This window comes from Nematolebias whitei, chromosome 11 (assembly GCF_014905685.2).
Source record: "Nematolebias whitei isolate Nwh7 chromosome 11, NemWhi1, whole genome shotgun sequence".
Lineage (NCBI taxonomy): Eukaryota > Metazoa > Chordata > Actinopteri > Cyprinodontiformes > Rivulidae > Nematolebias > Nematolebias whitei.
The window spans coordinates 9,534,851-9,558,663 of NC_056508.1; the positions used below are offsets into that span (position 1 = coordinate 9,534,851).

At 40.5% G+C, this 23,813-nt stretch overlaps 1 protein-coding gene across 1 annotated transcript in view; it reads left to right on the plus strand.

Moving 5' to 3' along the window:
- The window catches only part of zbtb48 (zinc finger and BTB domain containing 48), a 120,468-nt gene that overhangs the window by 79,398 nt on the left and 17,257 nt on the right, over window positions 1-23,813 (plus strand). The window contains exon 7 of the mRNA XM_037684658.1: window positions 16,435-16,589. Coding sequence (XP_037540586.1) covers window positions 16,435-16,589 — 155 coding nt within the window. The remainder of the gene's footprint in view (window positions 1-16,434; window positions 16,590-23,813) is intronic.

Below are 23,813 nucleotides of genomic sequence, written 5' to 3' on the forward strand. Positions count from 1 at the left end.
GGCAGTGTTCCTGGCTTCCAGCAGGGTACGCACCTCTGCATTCATTTAAACCATTTTAGAGCTGTTCCTGTAATTCCAACATCATATTCAAACCTCTTTAGTAAAATATTGTGATCAACTGTATCAAATGCAGCACTGAGGTCTAACAGGACCAGTATAGACACAAGTCCATTGTCTGAGGCCATGATAATATCATTAGTGACTTTTACTAGTGCTGTTTCTATGCTATGATGTGCTCTAAACCCTGTCTAAAACTCTTCAAACAGATTATTTCTTTGTAGATGTTCACGCAACTGACCTGCAACTATTTTCTCTAGAATTTTTGAGATGAAAGTTAGATTAGATATAGGTCTATAGTTGGCCAGAATTTCTGAATCAAGATCAGACTTTTCAAGTAAAGGTTTAATTACAGCAACCTTAAAATGCTGTGGTACATAACCATCCATTAAAGACAAATTAAGTAGCTTCAAAATGTGGACATTAATTGGGGGAATACCTCTTTAAACAGTCTGGTTGGGATGGGATCTAGCAGACATGTGGATGGTTTGGATGAGGTTATTATTTTTTTTTTTTTCATGTGTGATGTTCTCAGCCCAGGGAGTAGAACCGGTGACTATTTCCCCCTGGCACGCCAGTCCATTCCCCCTCATCAGGGGAATTTCCTCAGACATCTGTCCGGCATCCATCATTCAAACCCCTGTCATTGGACTCACATGCCTCTATCAGCGACTTGTTTTGAGCTGCATTATCAGTGAAAAAAGAACAAACATCCTTCTTCCACAATATCACAAAACTCCATCAGTCATCTACCTAAATTTCTATAATTATCATTACCAATATATAATTATCAATTATCATTCATTATGGGTAAGTCACTGTTCATATTGCAGGTTCATACTCATCTGACACCTCTCTGGGAATGTTGATCACAAACTCACACAGGTGATCCCTGTGTGCACCCTTCCTGGAGCTTCTTCAGCTTAGATAACCTGAACAGGTTATAAGAGACACAAACAGCACAATACCCTTCGGCCGGCCAGACAGAGTCCATCCTTCTACCCATCATCCTTAGGGCTGGGTACCATTCTAAAAAAAAATCTGTACCGGTGTCGGTACCTTCACTTCGGTTCCAGGACGGTTATTTTTTCTGTACCAATTTTGTAATAATGTTAATTCTAACAAGAATAAAATTATGTTACACATTACAATACAAAATGTGAATTTTACTTTTTAATTTTGGTATTTTTATTCCAAGCAGTTTTCTTACATTAAAATAAACAAATAATTTCCAGTTCAAAAGAACAGTTTCAAACCAGTGACACGTCAGTGTCTAATGCTCACTGCTACACACTGAGGACTTTTTCACTTCACAGTTTTTCTTCAGAAACAACAACATGTCTGCTTTCTCTGGACACAAACAAGCCTGCTCCTGGCTGATGGTGTCTCCAGCAGTAGAAAATGTTCACTCTGAGGCTGTAGATGATGCTTGTTGCACACACAGATACCTAGTTGTCAGTTTGATAGCACTGACATATTGTCCCTCACATTCTACCAGCAGGTCACTGGATTCACTGAGGTTAGAGTTGATGCAGACTTCTGTACCTCTGTGTCTCTTCCTTGTAGTGAACTAAGCCTCCGGTCAAAACCTGCCTCTGAGGACCTTCATGGGACAGGTTTTGTTATTTCATTGATTTGAATCCAGAAATAAAAATTAGCTCATCCAGAGACTTTCTAATTGTATCCTGAACTAATCAATTGAAAGAACACTCTCTTTTTTATGTTATCATTACTATTTTTACAAATGTCTTGATAATCAAAAGTGTGTTTAGTTCAAACCATTTTAAATGTTGAAGTGAACTACTCATTTTAAATCAACTGTGAAACAGTATTAATGATTTTTTAATCCTCATTCAAAGTAGAAATCAAGTTAATGTCTGTTACAAAGTAATTATGCATTTTGATCTTCTGTCTGAAATGAGAAGTAGTGATGTCGGTCGAAAGTCAGAAAGAAGTTATTAGAACGAAGTGGATTGTTTTAAACCTAGCAGATGGTAAATAAGAAGCTACTGGCACCTGCTTCCTCCCACTTCGCCATAACATGTCTCTGTCTGTTCCTAAACATTTCTCTGTCAGTTCCTAAACATCTTCGCTGTTTTTCTGACTTGTAGTAACCTCTTACGTCACTAAAACCACACCCCTGTTGGTTCTTTCAACCAATCAGGACTTCCCAAAAGGGACCGGAAGCAGAACTCTTTAAAAGTCGACACTTCCTAGTTCCAGTTAGTTCTGGGAGAGTGAACCGAAGTTCCGAAGGAGAACAGAAGTTCCATGGAGAACAGAGAGTTCTGCTGAGAAGGAAGACAGTGCGACTTTGCAAGGGTGAAGTCCACGGTGGTCATTTTCTGAAAGATGACACTTGTCTGGAGTGTTGATTCCGGTCATTACGCCAAAGACCTATTCAACATCTCAGGAGTTCAGCACGTTTGCTGAAATTCCACTTAACTTAATCCTATCTTTCGGGGAAGTTTATTTTGGAAGCTGGGCCAGTCAGCCTCGTGGTCCCAAGTTGATGAGAAGCGGATAAATCCCTGGAGATAAAACGACTCAGCCTTGCTGGACGCCAGGAGAAGACCTCTCTGAAACCCCACCAAGGTAAAGAGTCGACGCTCGGGTACCATCTAGCTGAAATCACTGGGAAACGTGCTATCTGGTTTCAAACAAGATAACTCCCCATCTTTTCTTTATTATCTTAGTTAACCCTAAGTATCCACTTTCCCTTCTTAAACTTTACTCCATCTCTATATTTCTCTGCCAGTAAAAGATAAGCTAAGCCTGCAGACATTAATTTAAGATCTAAGGATATGTCTGTTGTTTTTATTAAGTAAAACGTGCCAAGTTTTATTCATCAGAGCCGATCGGAATAATCAAGTGTACAATGTTTTGATGTTAAATTTTGATTCTGTTAATAAATGACCACATTAATTTTGATGGGTCAAAGAAAATTAACGTCTCATGTCACTGATTAGACCATCTCCAACACAGTATCTCTGTCACATATCTGTCAAGTAGCTCGAAAAAGAGAGAACCCGTTATTAAATATTGATTGTAGTGGAGCTCCTAAGCTAACCTACCCTACCTCACTACATCCTGAATCTTCTCTGTGGTTCTCTAGGGTTTAGGGCTCTGATCATCTCCCTAATTGACATTAGAACACGAAAAATCAACAATAACATGGTTGTGTTATTATTGCTGAAAAAACGTTATCTAGGCTGAGAGATAAAAGTTTAACTGGTCAACAAAATCTTTTACAGCTTAACTTACCTCTACCGTGCAGCTCCACTCTAGAAAAGACAGCAAACTTTTAACAACAAAGTCTGATTGTCCTGTGGCCCCCACCTCGCTTTTCTGTCTGTCCTCACATCTGGGTCAGAACCTCCTGTGAGGAGAGCATTAACATAAACAGTGAACATTAGGTGAACTGCTTAAGCAGCTGACTGGATGGATGAGCAGTTTTACAAGTTAAGCTTCATCTGTTACGGTCAATCTTTAGTTAGCTTCTGAGTTTAGCTAGCTACGTAGATAAAATAAATTTACACACTAATATCTTAAAGTTAGTGTTATTTCACTGCGATGTACGTGTTAAGCTGCAATAACGTTAACAAACGTAACAAAGTCCATGCTCAATAATCCAGGTATAAAATCCAACATTTTTCAGTCAGGTCAGTCAGGTTAACAAACGTAAACTCACCAGCTGAAACAGAGCCATCCTCGAGAGTCTGTTTCGTCATATGTCTGGTGTTTTACCTGCCTGCGTGCTGAAACCACGTGACACCTTACAGCCAATACCGAAACTTGACACTGAAAGAAGAGTGACGTTTCAATACATACACCGACCGGTGCAGTTCGGTCGGTGCCATAAAAGAACCTAGGTTCAGTACTCAGCCCTAATCATCCTATTCCTGTCAAGTTTTTCTGAATTGAGCCATCACTATCATTTAGTAATAGTAATTTATCAACAACACTTATTGATTGTTTTTCTCTTTTCTCCATGCACCAAATGTTACAAGTCATTGATAATTATTATGCAACCTCACTCTAAAAATACTATGTCTTAAATCATGTTAGTAGTTGTTAAAATTCATTATTATATATTTTCTGTTAGTATCTGTTAAAGAAATCGTTAAAAAGTAAAAAAAAACCCAGTGTATTCCAACTCTGTTAGCTTTTGTAAAAATCTTACCTGAGATGAAAACACTGCTATATATATGATTTAATCTGCCTGTAACTCTGTCACTGAACATTTTAAGTGATTTAGAAGTCAAATCTAGCAAAGTATTTGCTCCTTATATTATATACAATATTCCAGCCTAATTTATTATCCAAAACAACCTCTAAAATTTACAAACGGATTCCAAAAAAGTTGGGACACTAAACAAATTGTGAATAAAAACTGAATGCAATGATGGGGAGATGGCAAATGTCAATATTTTATTCGTAATATAACATAGATGACAGATCAAAAGTTTAATCTGAGTAAACGTAACATTTTAAAGGAAAAATATGTTGATTCAAAATTTCACAGTGTCAACAAATCCCAAAAAAGTTGGGACAAGTAGCAATAAGTGGCTGGAAAAAGGAAATTGAGCATATAACGAACAGCTGGAAGACCAATTAACACTAATTAGGTCAATTGGCTCTCACCCAACAGGAACGTATTTCTTTGTCCACGGGAAAATTGAGGAAACTCAAATACATTGTTTTTTGTTTATTATTGGAACAACATGGCACACTGCAATAACAACATCTTGATGACTGTGCCATGCTGGTTAGGTGAGCTGCTGCTGAGAAGGATGGACACAAGAAGAAAGTAAGAAGAGAAATTAATTAATTAATCACATCAGAACATGGAAATGGTTTGACATATAGTTTTTAATTCAATATTTAAAATGCTATTCTAAACAACAGTGTTGGAAGATGTCAGAGATTTTACATTAATAAATAAAGTAAACATTTTAATGTTACAGCACTGACAGGCAGCAGCAGTGTATATTTTAGCTACCTGTTGCTGCTAGCTAGCTTACTTTACAATTGGAGGCTGTTTCCTTACACAGTTACAGAATGGTAAATTTATAATGATGGGTAACGTTACCATAGCTAACTAACACATAAATACTGTTTTTATTAACGTTAATATAGCTAGTAAACTTTTAAACGTTAGAGCACTGACAGGCCGTGTTGTATATTTTAGCTACTGTGGCTAAAGTTGCTGCTATGAGGGATAACGTTACCACAGCTAACAAACACATAAATACTGTTTTTATTAACCTTACCTTGTGCTATATCTTGTAATATAACCTCTGTAAATAAAGGTTGAATGAATGAAATGATGTTAAGTTTCCAGACAGGTCTCCCGAGAGAGAATAGACGCGAAAGTAATGATTCACTGCATCGAGTCCAAAAGGAAGTTGTCTGACGTCATTGTGAAAAGGGCGTATTCCACTATGTCAACAAATTTTAGCAGCTTAGATTTTATGAAGAGTGCATTTGTATGATCCAAATAACCAACCTTATTGACTACTCTTGTTGCTCGTTTTTGTAATGTTATTAATGACTGTAATGAAGTTCTGTAGTTGTTGCCCCATAACTCTGCACAATAACTCAAATGAGGTAGGACTGTGGAACAGTAAATAATGTGGAAAGCTGTTTCCTCCAGGACATGTTTGGCTTTATTTAAAATAAATAGACTTTTTGACTGATTATTTTGTATATATCTAATATGAGGATTCCATGTTCCCATACAGCATTATTTTTGTTTTGGTCAGATTTAAAGACAACTTATTCTCATCAAACCATAATTTCAGTTTGTTCACAGTTTTGGTTAAATCATCAAGCAACTGCTTCATAGCATCTCGAACAAAAAAGACATTTGTGCCATCTGTAAATAAAACAAATTTAATATTTTAAGTTACATAGCATTGGCCATTTAAGTAAATAATGAATAATTTAGGCCCAACACTGAACCCTGAGGAAGCCAACAAGCAATGTCCAAACAATCAGATACAACATTTCCATCTGTACATATTGTTTTCTATTTTCCAAGTAACTTTTAACCCAATTTAATACAGTCCCTCTCATCCCATATATTTCCAGGTTGTTTATTAATAAATCATGATTTATTGTATCAAATGCCTTTTTTAAATCCAGAAATAGTCCTTCACAAAGCTTCTTATTATTGATTGCAGATGTAATTTCTTCTATAGATTCCAGTATGGCTAATGTTGTTGATCGTTGTTATCTGAATTCGTATTGGCTTTCACTGATCAGTTTGTACTTTTCCATGAATGATTCCAGCCGCTTATTAAACAATTTCTCTAATATTTTTGAAAATTATGGTAGCAAACAAACCAGTCTGTAACTGGTTACGTGATGTTTGTTCCCAGTTTTGTATAATGGAATTACTTTAGCTATTTTCATCATATCTGGAAATAAGCCACTGTTGAAAGATAAGCCACTGATGTAAGTTAAAGGTAGGGAAATCTCTTCAACTACCTATTTCACTAATTCCATGTCAGTTCCATGTAAATCAGTGGACCTTTTGTTTCTGCATTTTCTAACAACATTAATTATTTTTCTGTCACAGGATGGAGAAACATAAAACTGGTATTTTGATTTATTCTTGGGAGATTCTGAGCTGAGTTTGGTAATTCTGGGATATTTTTGGATAACTCAGGTCCTAGAGTTACAAAAAAATTATTGAAGCTATTAGCAATTCAATTCTTATCATAATTTTTAATTACCTCATGGAGGAAATATTTTGGATACTCAGTCTTATCTGTGTTTTTTTTTTTTTCATAATGCCATTCAAGATAGTCCAAATTTCTTTAATTTTGTGTTTATTGTTATTTAATATTTTTTTAATATTCCTTTTTACATATTCTTAAAATACTGATTCATTTATTTTTATTTTTTCATATTTATATTTTGCAACTCTGGTTTTTAATCATAAGACGTTTCTGTAAAGCATATTTTTCTTCTTGCAGGCATTTGTAATCGTTTTGAGATCAAGGGAGAATCACAGTATTTATGCTTGTTGTTATATGCCCTTATTGGACAGTTTTTATTATAATGCTCCATGAACACGTCTAGAAATTTGTCATAAGCTTCATTAATATCCTTTTTTTTATGAACAACATCCCAGTTTTGTATCAACAAATAGTTTCTAATTCAAATTACTGCCTCTTCATTTCTTTCCGTATAACTTCTGCTTTTGATCTCTGGAGGTTCTACAATTTTGTCATATATAATAAATACTGGTAATTGATCACTTATGTCAATGCAAGGTTAAATCATGACGGTTCATGTCATGACGGCCTGCAAACTCTCTTATTCTACAGATGAAAAAGGCATAAATATTACTAATATCCCTGTTTTTAGTGGACACCACAAGGTCAATAATGAAATAATAATTTCTAATACGTATTCGATATGTCACTCTTATTCATCATATAACATTATACTATAACATTCATATATAATATATTTTTTGTTTACTAGATTGTTCAAGTAACATACTCATAGTAAGTTAGATAATTTATCCTTCCCATCAATCAGATATTTAAAATGTTTTCTCTAATCTGGAATCGTTTTCCCCATCATCATCATCCTTCTACCTCCTAGTGACTCCCATAAGAATTGTTTTATACTACTAGTGTATTTTTATTTAATGTTTTTCAGTCTACACCTTAGATTAATCACTGTTTGTCTTTTAAGTTTAATTTTTTTTTTTAAATAACTAATATATAAAGAGTGTTCTCTGCCAAGGACACTTAACTTTTATAGATATATAACATTCTAGCTGTTTCTAATCTACTAATATATTTATCACAATATTCCACAAAAACTTTTACCCTGGTTTGGATTAATTTCACAGACGTGTTTGAGTTCCCTCATTGATTTAATTTACTTTCACATGTAATAATTCTGAATCTTGCAAGGAAATAAAATACAAGAACAAGGTCAGACGACTCTGGTACCCATCCTGCTTATCTGGGTGAAAAGCTCCAGTCAGTCTGCTCCATACAAAACAATACTATAGTAAGTGAAAAACATCTTTGACCTGTCACATTATCTTCAGAGAGAAGGTCTTTGTATGTTGTACTCACATCAACTTGAGTGCGGAGATTTCTGTTTTCTGTCTGGGCTGCCAGTTTGAACTGTACCTGTTTGTCTTGAAAAGTTATTTAAATAAAATTATGTTAATATAAAAATGTCACTTAACCAATTTTTAGATGGGTGATGTTTTCCTCCGCCTTTGGTTTTATAAGTCTGCGTATATTTGCTGTTATTAAGTGACCTTGTACTAGGCGGCTGTTGATATTACCGTTTCTAGCTAAGCTGCGTGGCTGTCTGGTGGGGGCCCCAGGTACCACCAAACACACCACCTGCAGAAAGCTATGAGTAAGACTAGTTCAAAAGTCATAATTTAGTCCAAGATCAACTTAGAATGTATCTCATAGTTTGTTAGATCAACATTGATAACTAGACAATCACTCATCCCACGACATGCACCATGGACACACTTCTTTCATATCACTTTCACATCACGTACACATTTTTGTTTTGACTAGCGTCAGTTTTAGCTTAAGAACACACATTTAGGAACACCACCCACATATGCCCCTTTTCCACTGTCACAGTGCGGATCAGATCAGTTCGGGTCGATTCAGATCGGCTCGGGTCTGTTGTGTTTCCATGTACATTTCTGGACCGGCTCTGTAGGCGGGGACTAGAATCCAACTCGTCTTACCACCTGGTGGCGGTAGTGCTCCCTTAAGCTACTTACTAGCCACCACTAAACGTATTAGAAGAAGAACACCCTGAAGACTTTGTCACACGATGTTGTGGAAGAGATGTCATGTTCTAATGGAGTACCTCATGAGCTGTAACTTTTAAACTTGATTCATAATCCTACCTTACTGCCTTCCCTGCCTGCTTTAAATCCATGTGTTTTTCATTTTAGTATAGATTTTTACAATAAAGATGTATTAAAAATATCTTCACTTTTATTATTTACAGATATGCACAAGGTTCATGTTAAAATTGCAAAACATCACACTGTGCTGTAATCTTTGAAACTGCTTTTACAATAAGATACAGACTTGAAAACAATTACATTAAATTTTGTCCTTAAATTTTAAAGATTTGTCTTTCATTAAATTTAAAAACATAAATTTATTACTTGTTAATCTAAAAAAGTTAAGTCTGGTCCTCTGGACATTCAAAAAACAAAACAAACAAACAAAAAACATTTATTGTTTATTTATTATAAGCTGTATTGTTTGTTTTGTGAATGTCCAGAGGACCAGACTTAACTTTTTAGATTTTTCTACCTGGATTATTGAGCAGCATCAGGATATTACTTAATAAATAGTCAGTTGGTCTGTGAACACCATTGGGTCCTAGAAGAGTTGAAGAGGTGGCTGTTGATGTCTGTGCCTCCCTGGTGAAGATGCTGCTCCCACAACCCTGAAGCAGAAGATGATGGATGGATGGATGGATAGATGGATGGATGGACGGATGGCGAAGGAGGAGACCGTCAAACACAGCAGAAGTGGTCAGTTCAGTTGAACTCCTGCCTGTTTGCTTCAGATCAGCTGTTCAAATCGCTGCAGGTTCAAATAAAAGGTGCACCAGGACTTTCAGCTGAATCTCTCTGGCCACAATTGTATGGCCGATAACTGATAAATGATAACAGACAACTGTCTTTTCTGAATTTTTGACTGTTTTTGTCTCACTTCATCCTAGAACCAAAACTTTTATAACATAATAACAGTTGAGCAGATTCTAGTAATCTTTTCTTAGGATCCATTAAAGATCAAATGCAATTGGAAATTTTTCTCAACTTCCAGTATGAATTTAAACAAACACTATATGAACTTAACATTGTAAAATTTGTTTAGGAAGTTTAATGTTCAAGGACACCACTTAAGAAAAAAATAGTTTAATAGGAAAAGTAAGAATTGAAAAATGTACAAAAATAAAAAATACTGCGTCCAACTAATGATTGTGTATCTGTCTGTCCCTTGTCTCACGGGCTTCATCCAGAAGAAGACACAAGTGTTGTTCCTGCTGTGTCCGGTTCAGTTCTTCATGTTCATTCAGTGATGAAATAAGACTTTTCTTTACTGGACTCTTCTCTTTCTCTTGACTAGAAAGAAGAAAAAGGTGGTTAATTCAAGATATACTGTTTTTGAATAAATGCATAAAACAAAGAAAGGTGCAGCTAATAGCAATAATAGCTATATTAATAATAATAAACTGATCAAATAAGAAAATGAAAAATAAATCGATTTAAAAATAATGAAAATAATATAATAATAACAGTGGATATATGAATCAGAAAGTATTATACAGATGTAGATATTCTTTATTGTCATTCGCACCACATGTGGTCCATGTGGTGGATCAAAAATATGTACACAGGGTCCCAGTTACATCCAACAATAAAATGTAAAAGAAAAACAGTAATAAGATCTAAGATGTGAACTAAGAAAAACATCAACTAAAAATATGATAAGCTCTAATAGCATAAAAACATTAAACACAATACGCGGAAACTGATCAGCAACAACATGAAACTGATCAGCAACAACATGAAACTGATCAGCAGCAACATGATGTGATTCTTCACTGTGTTATATATTCATAAGGCTGCACAAACTCAAGTTCATGTTGCTGTTTGAGACGTTTTTTTTTGATTGTTTACTGCTATTAGTGCTTAGTGTATTATTAGTAGATGTTTTTTAGTTGATATTTTTTTAAATTCATATCTTAGATCTTATTACTGTTTTTCTTTTACATTTTGTTGTGTGTAACTGGGACCCTGTGTACAAAGTACATAATTTCATCCCACTTCAGTATTTATTCAACTTTTTTTTTTTTTTTTACTTCAAAAATAAAATAAAATCAAGTCCTTATCGGCACAAATAAAGTGATGTGGAACATGTTGCATCTGTTCTTACCGAGCACAGAAGGCTGCAGCGTTGTGCTGCTCTGTGAGGTTCAGCTGGGCTGTGATGGAGCTCTGTCAGGTGCAGACTCCTCTGATGGAGCAGAAGCCGGGAGGCTTGAAGGGTTTAATGTGGAGTTTAGAGATGAACCGTCACGCGCTGAAATACGTTCTGGATAAAATACAGTAAGAAACGGGACTGGAGGACAGTTAGCGTTTATGCAAATTAGCTTAGCATCGTAGCACCGATGTTGTCCTATTATGGCGTCAGCCTCTTTTGTTAGTTAAAAATATGTTCAGAACCGATGGGATGAGTAACTTAAAATATGTTTAAAGTTAGAAAACACTCACCATCTTCTATAAATGATTCAAGTAGAGCAGTGGCCGTGTCCAAACCACCCTCCAATCCTCCATCTAGCTCGCTTTGACTTTTTTCGTCAGCCACCAAGCACAACAACACCTGCACTTCTGCATTTGACCACGGCTTTGATATTATTGTTTTTTTTTTTATAGCTTCAAAATACTAAAAGATACGCTCCTCGTGTTATAGCTAATGACAAGCGTAGAGAAAATATGGTGGATCGGGTTGTTTGGAAAGACTCCACAGACTCCTCCCCCCGACCAATCAGTGACCGACGGTGTTTCTGACGTCACGGCTTGGCTCGCTTGGACCCCTTGAGAAGCCGGTCCAGAATTTAGCGAGGCGAGCCGGTCACAGGAACAGTGGAAAGACCTCAAACGCGCGTGAAGCCGGAAATATCCGACCCGCGCCGTGATAGTGGAAAAGGGGCAATAGATGCACCTCATTCATTATATGTTGTCAGCCTTTCAAAACTGTAAACATATATAACACATTTGACCTCTTTTCCTTTAAAACAAAATTTCTACATGTCCCTCAACTGCCTACTCTAAAAACTAACCTGACCCTATTACTACTTTAATAACACCACAATGTTCAACAGGTCTCTCCTGGACCTTTGCATGTCACTCTTGAACTTCATATCTTTATAACCTAGGTGTATATTTTAAAGATCCTCCCGTTTCAATAAGCACTGCTATAACCAACACGTCATTTATAGCTGTGCTCTTTGACCAGTCTGCGTCCAGCCGCAGACCTCAAGGGGACTATCACCAAAAACAGGATCCCTGGGCCGACAACTTCTTTCAGAGAGTTAGCAAAGCTCTGCACAGGCAACCACAACTCAGTAGAGTTTCTTAGAACTGTCAGACGACCCACACCTCTTAACGTTTTTCCCGACGCTCAAGTTTTAAAGCATTTCTAGTAAACAGCGACAGGCAATTACACCCGGAACATCTTCGGACTGCGCAAGCTTTTCGTAAAGATTTTACCGTCGGCATAAATGGCGTTATAATTTTCACGCGGGGCTTTCAACCTCCAGTCACGCCGTTTCTTTAATTTCATCTAAAATCAAACAAAAGTTTATGTATGGGCTTTTAACTCAACCGGATGATTCTTAATTTCAGGGAAAATTAGCGTTTCACATGTTTATAACGCTCTTGGACCACTTCCGGTTAGCAAGTTGCTAACGTTTCCGGTCCGCTCCCACATGATGTCACGTATATAAACTTTTACATCCAATAAATACATTCACAAAATCACGTATTGTACTGTAACGTTTTATTGCCTTTTAGTTCACTAAACTGCGTGCACAAAAACCGAAAACAGAGCAGCCTGAAGTCCTTAAGGGACATGCGACATTCGATTTAACAGGTTTTCTACTTACCTCATGACATAATAGTTGGCTTGTTCAGTCTGCTCAGATCTGAACTGCCGTTTGGTGCATAAGCACAAACGGCAGTCAGAACCCATCCCCCCACACGTAGGTGGAGGGAGGCTACCCTCTCATTCACCGGAGTGAATCCCAACACACAGGCACCAAGATGGGGGGCAACAAGTATGCCCACTCCTGCTCGGCACCTCTCACCAGGGGCAACTCCAGAGTGGAAGAGTGTCCAACCCCTCTCAAGGAAACTGGTTCCAGAGCCAGAGCCATGCGTAGATGTGAGTCTGACTATTTCTAGCCGGAACCTCTCAACCTCACACACCTGCTCAGACTCCTTCCCCACCAGTGATATGACATTCCACATCCCAATAGCCAGCTTCTGTAGCCAAGGATCAGACCGCCAGGGTCCCCGCCCTCGGCTACCACCCATCCCACATTGCACCCGACCCCTTTGGCCCCTTCCCCCATGGGAAGGGGGACCCACGTCTCCTCTTCGGGCTGTGCCCGGCCGAGCTCCATGGGTAAAAGCCCGGCCACCAGGCGCTCGCTCTTGTGCCCCAGAGTGGGGCCCCGGTGACCCACGTCCGGGCGAGGGAACATCGAATCATTTTATTTTTCTCATCATAGGGGTGTTTGGGCTGCACTTTGTCTGGTCCCTCACCATGACTTAATATAATTGATAAAACTTAATTCACAGCTCCTTGAGTTATTGATAGTGTAGGTTACCGCTTCTGAGGGAGGGGTGAACTGGGAGCCTCTGTGGCTGGAAGTGGGGCCTGGGGGTCTGGAATAAGACCTGCAGTACACACACTGACCAGCAACACTGGCTGGCGTAATGTAATAGGAGCTTCTGATGAGGTCACACCAAGGGCATTCCCAGTGTGAGACACGAAACGAATGCTCTGAAAGAGAACTACCTCTTTTCTTATACACTGTAACTTTTACCCACTTGAATATGTTGAAACAAAAACAGACATGTTTCATCACCCCAGCTGTAAATTCAAGGTCACAAATCAAGATCAAAGGTTATTCAAGGTCTTTGCTTGTACGGGATATTGTTATAGATTGCTGTATCATAGTTTGTTGACAGGCGTATAATGTGTCGTATGTAATACCCTTGTTGTGTTTTGCTGGGTGGTCATCTTGAAATGGATTGACTCCAAAAGTTAATCAATTGTATGCACATCCAGTATTACTTTCTAAGAGTTTCAATAAAATTTTGCAGTGAGTTATGAGATATTTCTCTTAACACACACGGGCAAAAACAATAACTTGTCTTTCAGCAACGGGTGATAAAACAATGTATATGAAGAGAACTAGAGAATAAAACCAAGACTTGAAGTAGTGAAGGTTCTTTACCGTATTTTTCGCCGTACATGTTGCACCGCCCTATAAGTCGCATCAGTCCAAATATGTCTAATACGGTGGAAAAATCCATAAATACGTTGCTTCGCCGTATACGTCGCATCTATTGTGTCACAGCTGATGCGTCGCGTTTGTTATGCGTTCACCGCTGATAACCCGAATATGTGGGCTGAATACAAAAAAGTGGGCCGAACCCAGAAATATGGGCGGGTGTTGTGCCAAAAATCGATTGGCTGCCAAATAGCGGCCACCAGAGCGTGCACAGGAGGACTTTAACAAGATTAACAATTAAAAACAATTATTTGTTTGCTTGAAATTATAGTAAAGGTGTGTCTCAATTTAACTTTTGCTTAATAATTGCACTTTGACAGTCAAATCAGCTGCATTTCAAAACCGGATTCGCAGAAGCAGTGCGCACAGAGGGATGAGTCGCTGCACATTTCTTCAAAATTTAACAAGATAAACACCTAAAAACAATTATTTGCTTGCTCAATTTTATAGCAAAGGTGCGTCTCAGTTGAACTGAATAAATGCACTTCAGTGGTCAAATTTAGCTGCATTTCACTGGGGAGGCGCAGTGAAATAAAGCTGATGTGACGGTTGCTCCAAGCGAGCAGAACAAAAGTGGCCATCTATGGCAAGCCAATTGTGTCATTAATAGCCATTTTTACCTATTACATGATACAACTAGGGATGCACCGATCCACTTTTTTTACTTCCGATCCTATCCCGATACCTAGATCTGAGTATCGGCCGATACCGATCCAGTTCCGATATCATGATCATCATTGATTTTATATGAGGCTGTAATAATCTCCTCTCAAGTACAATTTGTACAAATATATGCATGCATGTCCAAAAAGGCAACTTGAGGTAAGTTTTATTAATGTTGGATAAGTTTTAAAGTTAGAATTAAATTCTGCTAACACAAAACATGTTTCTTTTTATTCCTAGCTTTAAAGTGGATATTAAAGTGATTAATTTAAGTGATTGTTTAAAGTTATTTTATATTTTATAAGGGGCAGATATAAGAATTGTTTTTCTTCTTTCTGCACTCTTTTCATTCAATGTTTTCTTTTAGATGATTTTTTTTTTTATTTTGTTTCATTTAAATGAATGAATAAATGAATTTAATTAAATAAAATGTTAAATGGCTTCAAACATCTAAGTTCATGGCATAAACCAACAGACATGTTCCTGTTTTTAGTATTTTACATCAGTTTATAATTTAGCTGTTTATGTTTTTAATATATATAATTTTCAAATCACATGTTTTTAATGATTTTCTACTGTTGTACTGGTAAATATCTCCTGGGGGGTAAACTATATCTTGGATGCAAGTATCAAGCTGCAAAATCCTTCGTTTTCTACAACTGATAGTGGTTGGTCATTAATTATGATGAAGTTTAGCAACTTCTCTGTAAACATTTGAGCTCCGTGGTTTCAGCTATGTTTTCTTCTTGTTCAATCCGAAGCAGGCAGCCTGATTTGGGGCAGCCGCCCTCAGTCTGTCCCTCCTCGGAGACGGGCAGACTGAGCGGGGCAGATTGGACGCGGCTGACCAGGGTCAAGTCGCCTGTTGTGGGCTGAGCAAAGAGCAATGCCCCGCTGAAGCCACGGAGCTCGAATGCCCATCGTAAAACTAACTTTACCGTGGTTTAATGTGGCACTATGGCTCTGCAGACATTGCACAATGCTGTCTTGTTTTGTGTTTTTTTAGTGTAAAATACTTCCACACAGCGGACATGTTTCGATGAAAACTTTGTTAGCAGTTAGCTACAGTGCTGCTAGCTCAGCCTTCACGTTGTAGCTGGCTGCAAACTACGAAATGGATTTCCTGAATGTGAGGCAGGTCTTATTACTCTGGGTTCATGAGACACGCCGCCGTTCAGGAAATCCATTCCATAGTTTGAAGCCAACTTGCATCATGGATCGGAAATATCGGCAGGTGGATCGGAAAATCCGATACGTAAATTATGCTGGTATCGGAGGCCGATACCGATACTGGATCGGATCGGCCCCATCCCTAGATACAACGGCATGTCATACTACTCGAGTGCCGTCTAGCGGCTGAAAATGGTAGTGTTCAATATTTTCAGTCAGAATGAATGAAAATGGTCCTATCTCAGCCAAAAATTGGTTTATAAATATGGGAAAAATCCATAAATACGTCACTTTGGCAAATAAGTCGCAGGGCATATAAATTATGCACACAAAAAAAAAACATGACTTATACAGCAAAAAATATGGTACATTAAAAATACTAAACCTAATTAAATGATAACTGCTTTAGTTGAGTGCCAACCCTGTTTTTAGTGTCCACAGTGCCCCAAAACCTTCCTAACCAGGACTGAGCTGCGTGTGCACGAATCGACTAAACATCGAGGTGAAAAACCATTTGTGTGTGAGGAGTGTGGCCATCGGGCGTCCAGTCGAAACGGCCTGATGATGCACATTAAAGCCATCCACAGGTTAGAGCCATCTATTTGTTGTACATTTTTTATTGGAGTAGTGGATTCTGTAGTTTGTTTGGTCATTTAATTGTTAAAAAGGTAAGAACTTTATTGCTGCCATGGTTAGACGTTTACTTCAGATGAAAAAACTGACAACCCAGACGGCACAAACTCAAAGATGTCAAATGATTTCAGAGAAGCAAGCATTGCCCATCTATCTGGTCATGGTTAAAGGTTACTTGAAGATTTATTCACAAATAGATAATGATCCAGGGAGCTGCTCATCTTCCAGCACATCAGAGCCCACAGGGCTCAGAGAAATGACAGAAAACATAAAACAGCTTAATTTCAACTTTAGTTAATTTGTTGATATGTGGCAGCACAGTTACAAAAAGACTGTGGAGTGGGCTTGTTTGGGACGGTTTGTCAGAAGTTCTCTAATTTTTGAAAATATGATCGCTTGGCTTAGTTTCTGTCTAAATCAGTAAAATATCAAATAGACACCTATTCTGTAGTTTGTTCATTCATTTCCCATTCGACGAGATTTTTCAATTGAATAATTTGGAGTGTGTAGAGTTCCAAGCTGTTCTAACAAGATAAGGACCAGCTTCACCTCCATGAAGATCTGCACCCTGCTGGACCTCTGTCATTTCACAACTTCTTTCAAGTTCAATGGCTGTTTTTATAGACAGGCATGTCTGTGCCATGGGATCTCCAGCATCACAAATTATCTACATATAGATGGAGAGAGACGCCTGGACTCCTTCAAGGGAACACCAAACCGCTGGTCCTCACATCTGTATGTGAGGACCAGCACATACAGATACAATACCTGGGACAAAATTCAAGGAAGTAGAAGCGTTCACCAGACACATAAACTCTGTGGACAACATCAAATTTACCAGAGAGGATGTTAATGACATCCCTACTTCAATAGAATGAAAATTGTACAGGTCCTTCTCAAAAAATTAGCATATTGTGATAAAGGTCATTATTTTCCACAATGTAATGATAAAAATGAAACTTTCATATATTTCAGATTCGTTGCACACCAACTGAAATATTTCAGGTCTTTAATTGTTTTAATACTGATGATTATGGCATACAGCTCATGAAAACCCAAAATGCCTGTCCCAAAAAATTAGCATATCATGAAAAGGTTCTCTAAACAAGCTATTAACCTAACCATCTGAATCAACGACGTAACTCTAAACACCTGCAAAAGATCCCTGAGGCTTTTAAAAACTCCCAGCCTTGTTCATTACTCAAAACCGCAATCATGGGTAAGACTGCCGACCTGACTGCTGTCCAGAAGGCAATCATTGACTCCCTCGAGCAAGAGGGTAAGACACAGAAAGAAATTGCTGAATGAATAGGCTGTTCCCAGAGTGCTGTATCAAGGCACCTCAGTGGGAAGTCTGTGGGAAGGGAAAAGTGTGGCAGAAAATGCTGCACAATGAGAAGAGGTGACCGGACCCTGAGGAGGATTGTGGAGAAGGGCCGATTCCAGACCTTGGGGGACCTGCGGAAGCAGTGGACTGAGTCTGGAGTAGAAACATCCAGAGCCACCGTGCACAGGTGTGTGCAGGAAATGGGCTACTGGTGCCGCATTCCCCAGGTCAAGCCACTTTTGAACCAGAAACAGCGGCAGAAGCGCCTGACCTGGGCTACAGAGAAGCAGCACTGGACTGTTGCTCAGTGGTCCAAAGTACTTTTTTCGGATGAAAGCAAATTTTGCACGTCATTCGGAAATCAAGGTGCCAGAGTCTGGAGGAAGACTGGGGAGAAGGAAATGCCAAAATGCCAGAAGTCCCGTGTGAAGCACCCACAGTCAGTGATGGTCTGAGGTGCCATGTCAGCTGCTGGTGTTGGTCCACTGTGTTTTATCAAGCGCAGGGTCAATGCAGCTAGCTATCAGGAGATTTTGGAGCACTTCATGCTTCCATCTGCTGAAAAGCTTTATGGAGACGAAGATTTCATTTTTCAGCACGACCTGGCACCTGCTCACAGTGCCACAACCACTGGTAAATGGTTTACTGACCATGGTATTACTGTGCTCAATTGGCCTGCCAACTCTCCTGACCTGAACCCCATAGAGAACCTGTGGGATATTGTGAAGAGAAAGTTGAGAGACGCAAGACCCAACACTCTGGATGAGCTTAAGGCCGCTATCGAAGCATCCTGGGCCTCCATAACACCTCAGCAGTGCCACAGGCTGATTGCCTCCATGCCACGCCACATTGAAGCAGTCATTCATGCAAAAGGATTCCCGACCAAGTATTGAGTGCATAACTGAACATGATTATTTGAAGGTTGGTGTTTTTTGTATTAAAAACACTTGTCTTTCATTGGTAGGATGAAATATGCTAATTTTTTGGGACAGGCATTTTGGGCTTTCATGAGCTGTATGCCATAATCATAAGTATTAAAACAATTAAAGACCTGAAATATTTCAGTTGGTGTGCAATGAATCTGAAATATATAAAAGTTTCATTTTTATCATTACATTATGGAAAATAATGACTTTTATCACAATATGCTAATTTTTTGAGAAGGATCTGTATATCAGAATAATTACAAATTGTGTTAATCTAATTGTTTTTAAATCATGTGATTAGAAGCAGATAAAACGTTGGTTACGTACTGTAACCCCAGATTCTATGAGTATAAGCGTAGCCCTTTAAGGCCTTCGCTTTAGTGGGTTTATCCCGTTATGCAGAGCATAAGCACTGAAAAAATTAGTCCACGCCCACCTGCTGTGTGGGCCCCACCCGGTCCGTATAAATTACGTTAAGAGCGGGAAATCGGCTCCCAAAATAGCTTTTTCTTCAGCCATTTAGGAGCCAGTGAGGCCCGACGCTTAAAGGGCTACGCTTATACTCATAGAATCTGGGGTTACAGTACGTAACCAACGTTCTATGTCGTATAAGCTTCGCCCTTTAAGGCCTTCGCTTTAGTGGGTAAAGGGCGAAGCCGATGTGGTCCTCGCCTCACTGGGTCCATTCGAACACAGTAAGAAGCAGAAGCTTGCCCAAAAAATGTCTTGTCACTCAGCTCCCCGTGTGCATAACTACGCATCGCGTAATTATGTGCCATGCACAGACGCATGTTGAGTAACTATGCGTTCTGACAAAGCATGAATGCCCCGGAAAACTTTCAACGGGAAGAAGAAGTTGAAAAGGGGGGGGGGGGGGGCATGAACCAACTGGTTCATGGTTGAACAGTATAAACAGATTAATGTCCATGAATTGATTATTGATCAAATGAACTGATTGGTAACAATAGTCATGAACTGATTAGTGACAATAAGACCAAAATCACAGACACGACTTGTGACTGATAACAACATCTCACACTGTAATGCATGCAGACAGAAGTGAGCTTAAACAGAGTTCCATGAGAACAACAATATTCATTCTGTTAGAGCACTAAGGACAGAATGTGTCATGGAACGAGCCGTTACATCACGTAGGTAAACGCGAATAAATGAGCAGGGTGTTGACCATGCAGCCGCAGTGCAAATGTCCTGCATTGACATACCATTATGCAGAGCAGTCGAAGATGCGATACCCCTGGTCGAGTGTGCTTAGAGGTTGACAGGAGGCCCTAAATCTGATGCTCTGTAGGCTTCAGAAAAGGCCCACACAGCCAGTGTGACAAGCGCTGGATGGATAACGGCGACCTGCAGAAGCATCTCTATAATGCACAAACAATTGTTGAGTTTGAAACGCATTGCAGCTGTGCGCGTTATGTAACACGTCAACGCCCGCACCGGGCAGAGAAGATGAAAAGATGCTTCCTCTTCTGATCTGTGGGGGGGAAAAGACCCCTCCAACGATATCACTCTTGATTTAAAAGAGCTCGTGATGTTTTAGGCATAAAAGCTGGGTTGGTCTTAAATCAGCTGAGCTGCCCGTCAGCCTAAATTCTAAGGCATGACGAAGCAACAGAGAGGGCAGATAATTACTTATCCTCTTAGCGGGTGTTAAAACCAGCAGCAGGGCTGTTTAAAGAGACAAGAATTTAAATGAAACCTGATCCAGAGGCTCAATTGGAGCTTTGATCAGGGCTCGCAGGACCAGCGTTAAATCCCACTGTGGAGCAAGTGGACGTGAAGCAGGCCTGTGTCTCTGAACATCTTTTAGAAAAACGCTTCATCAGCGGGTGATTAAAAGCTGTTCTGTCTCCGAAACCTTCGTGGCAGGAATAGATGACTGCAACGTACGTTAAAGCGTACTGAAAACCAACTCCCTATCCATCAGCTGTTGTAGAAAAACAACACGCCGCCTAAAAGGCATGAGGTGGCCTCTAAACCTTCTCTGTACACCAGCGCTGAAAAGCCGTCCCCTTTGATGTGTACAGAAACTGTGGTAGATGCAGCACGTGAATCTTGAATTGTGCACACTATCTCCTGAGGGAGACCCATCCTCTAAGTGGGACCGCTCAGCGGTCAGACCCACAGGTGTTGACCTATTTCTGGGTAACTCTTGGTCGCTCCTCCTGCCTGAAGGAGAGCATCCTCCCTCCACGACAGTTCCACGGCGACCCGACAACAGACGTTGCAGGCCTGGGAACCATGGTGCGTTCACACGCCGGGAGCCACCAGGAGAGCTGTCAATCCCTCCTCCTGAACTCGGTTCAGGAACCGTAAAAAACAGAGGAGGTGGGGGAAAAGAAACGCGTATAAAAGCGTTTTGGGCCACCGGCTGTGAGCAAATGCGTCCCCCCCCAGCGATGGGTCGTCTCGCGGGCTCAGGGAAAACCATAGTTGACACTGAGCGTTCTTCTCGCGTCGCAAACAGGTCTACAGCTGTTTTGCCAACTTCTGCTGCGTCTGAAAAACATCAGGTCTGGATGGAGGGTCCGGTCCACGTGACGTGGGCCGCCCCTGGACGTCACATCTGCCTCTCTGTTCAGAACACCGGATATGTAAACCGCTCTAATAAAGAGCAGGTTTTGATTAACCCAACACAGTAGCTTTCGCACAATGTGTAACATCTGGACTGAACGCACACCCTTGATGGTTATGTACGCAGCAGTCATCATGTTGTCTGTGTGAATCAACACGTGTTGATTCTGTAGCACGGGAGCAAAGTGTTGAATCACATTCAGTACTGTGCGACACTCCAAAACATTGATGTGGGCTGATGTGTAGTGGGGCCACAGCGCCCCTACTGCTTGAGATAGGCATGTCCCCCCCCCCCCCCCCCCAGCCTGACAGCCACGTGTCCGTGAAGACTGACCCGTGACGTGGGTCTGCTGAGGGGGACTCCCTCTGACAGAAAACAAGGTGTTTCCCCAGAGTCGGAGGTCTGCTTCCACAGAGGAAGGGACAATAATCATCCGTCGTTTGTTTTACTGGATCCACATGCAGACGTGCAAAACACCTCTGGAGGCGTCTCATGTGAAACAAACCAGTGGAAAACACTGTGTGAGTGACATCATTTCCAACAGCTTCATGACGGAGACAGCTGTTATAACTTGCCAGGTCTTACGTGGCTGAGTTGACTTTTTTAAAAAAGTCTCGAATCTAGTTTGTGATAAAAGAGTTTTCATGGTGGTTGAATTTAATTCCACTCCCAGAAACAAATGTCTGGGCCGGAAAAAATCGAGCTTCCTTCCAATTTATGGCGAAGCCCAGATTTAACAGGTGTGATGTCAACACCTGATCCTGCATCAGCGCCTCCTGTCTGAATTGACAGGAGCAGCAGATCATCCAGGTAAAACAAAAACTCTCGTCTCTGTGTTAGGATGATCGGTATGCGTTCTCTGGATGTTAAACAACAGATCCAAGAACGGTCTCACCCCTCCGATCCGTGAGTAAAAACCTTGTGTTTTCTCTCCCTTGGGGAACTCTGTAGATTACTTTTATCAGAAAACACTTGGATTTCTGCATTTAGGGATGAGATTTAGTCTGATGATGACGGGGCCGTTTTTTATAACTCCTCTGAATGGAGGGGTTCGGGTTGCAAACTGTAACTTGTACCATTTGCATAAAAACCTTGTCCATCCATCTGAAAAACGGCGAGCATGTTTTAGCCACTCTACGTAACGTTCGAAGGGTGAACGTGCGTTAAGTGATGTGTCATGTTTTGTACGGCTGTCAGCCGTCCGCCCCTCAACCGCCGTCATGCGTCGCGGGAATGTTTTCTGTGTGATCCCGGGCGAGACTTGTGCTGAGGCGAAGCGTGTGACAGCTGATGACGCGGTGGGGCTGCGCGTTTGACGTCGCTGTGCGAACGTTGAAAAGGCGGAGGGCGTGACTTCGTTTACGCCGTGCTGTTGGAGTGAAGGCTGCTAGCCCCGCGGGAGCACCCGTTGTCTCTGGAGGGACGCGCGCCGCTCTCGCTGGAGGGGCGCGCGCTGGCGGGAGGCGGGACTCATTACCGGGTTCTTTCAGCTGCTTCACGTTTAGCTGCGGTGAGCTGCCGAAAGCTGAGACGCGGTGGTGACGGCTGCCCGCGTTGATTCGTCGAGACGGGTGTCGTTTCTTGTGAGAGAGAAGGACCTCCACCCGAACCAGCCTGCGGACCACATTTATACCGATGTGAGCTGGTTAGCGCCGGCAGCTGTGTGTGTGCGCCAGCATCAACGCAGCGCCGTTGGATGGAGGCTGTTCATCTTAGTGATCGACTCGTCATGTCAAGAGCGGCGGTGAGTTAAAATCCTGTTTAAGGACACCGGCTCATGTGGAGGCTGTTCCATCCTACGAGTGCGAGTTGACACCGCTTGAGTGAGGATCGTGCAGTTCTAGTTGGTAACGAGTTATTTTCGCTTACCGTTGTGCCGTGATCGACTCGTCATGTCTAGAGCGACGGTGAGTTTAAAAACCTTTAATTAAGGACACCGGCTCATGTGTGGAGGCTGTTCTGTGATCGACTCGTCATGTCTTAGAGCGACGGTGAGTTTAAAAAACCTTTATTTAAGGACACCGGCTCGTGTGTGGGGCTGTTTCATCCCACGAGTGCGAGTTGACATCGCTTGGGTGAAAAACGTGCAGCCCGGGATTATAACGAGTTATTTTCACTTACCATCGTGCCCTGTAAGCGACTGGTAATGTCTTGGAGCGGCGGTGAGTTTAAAAAGCCTTATAAAGGACACCGGCTCTTATGTGTGCGGCCGCTGTGAGCTCATCCGGGCTTACAGACTGGCTAAAAAACAGACACTTTGATCATTAATGATGATTTATTTCAACTTTCGTGTCACTTTTACACACACCCTCCGGAGACCGTCATTTTGAGA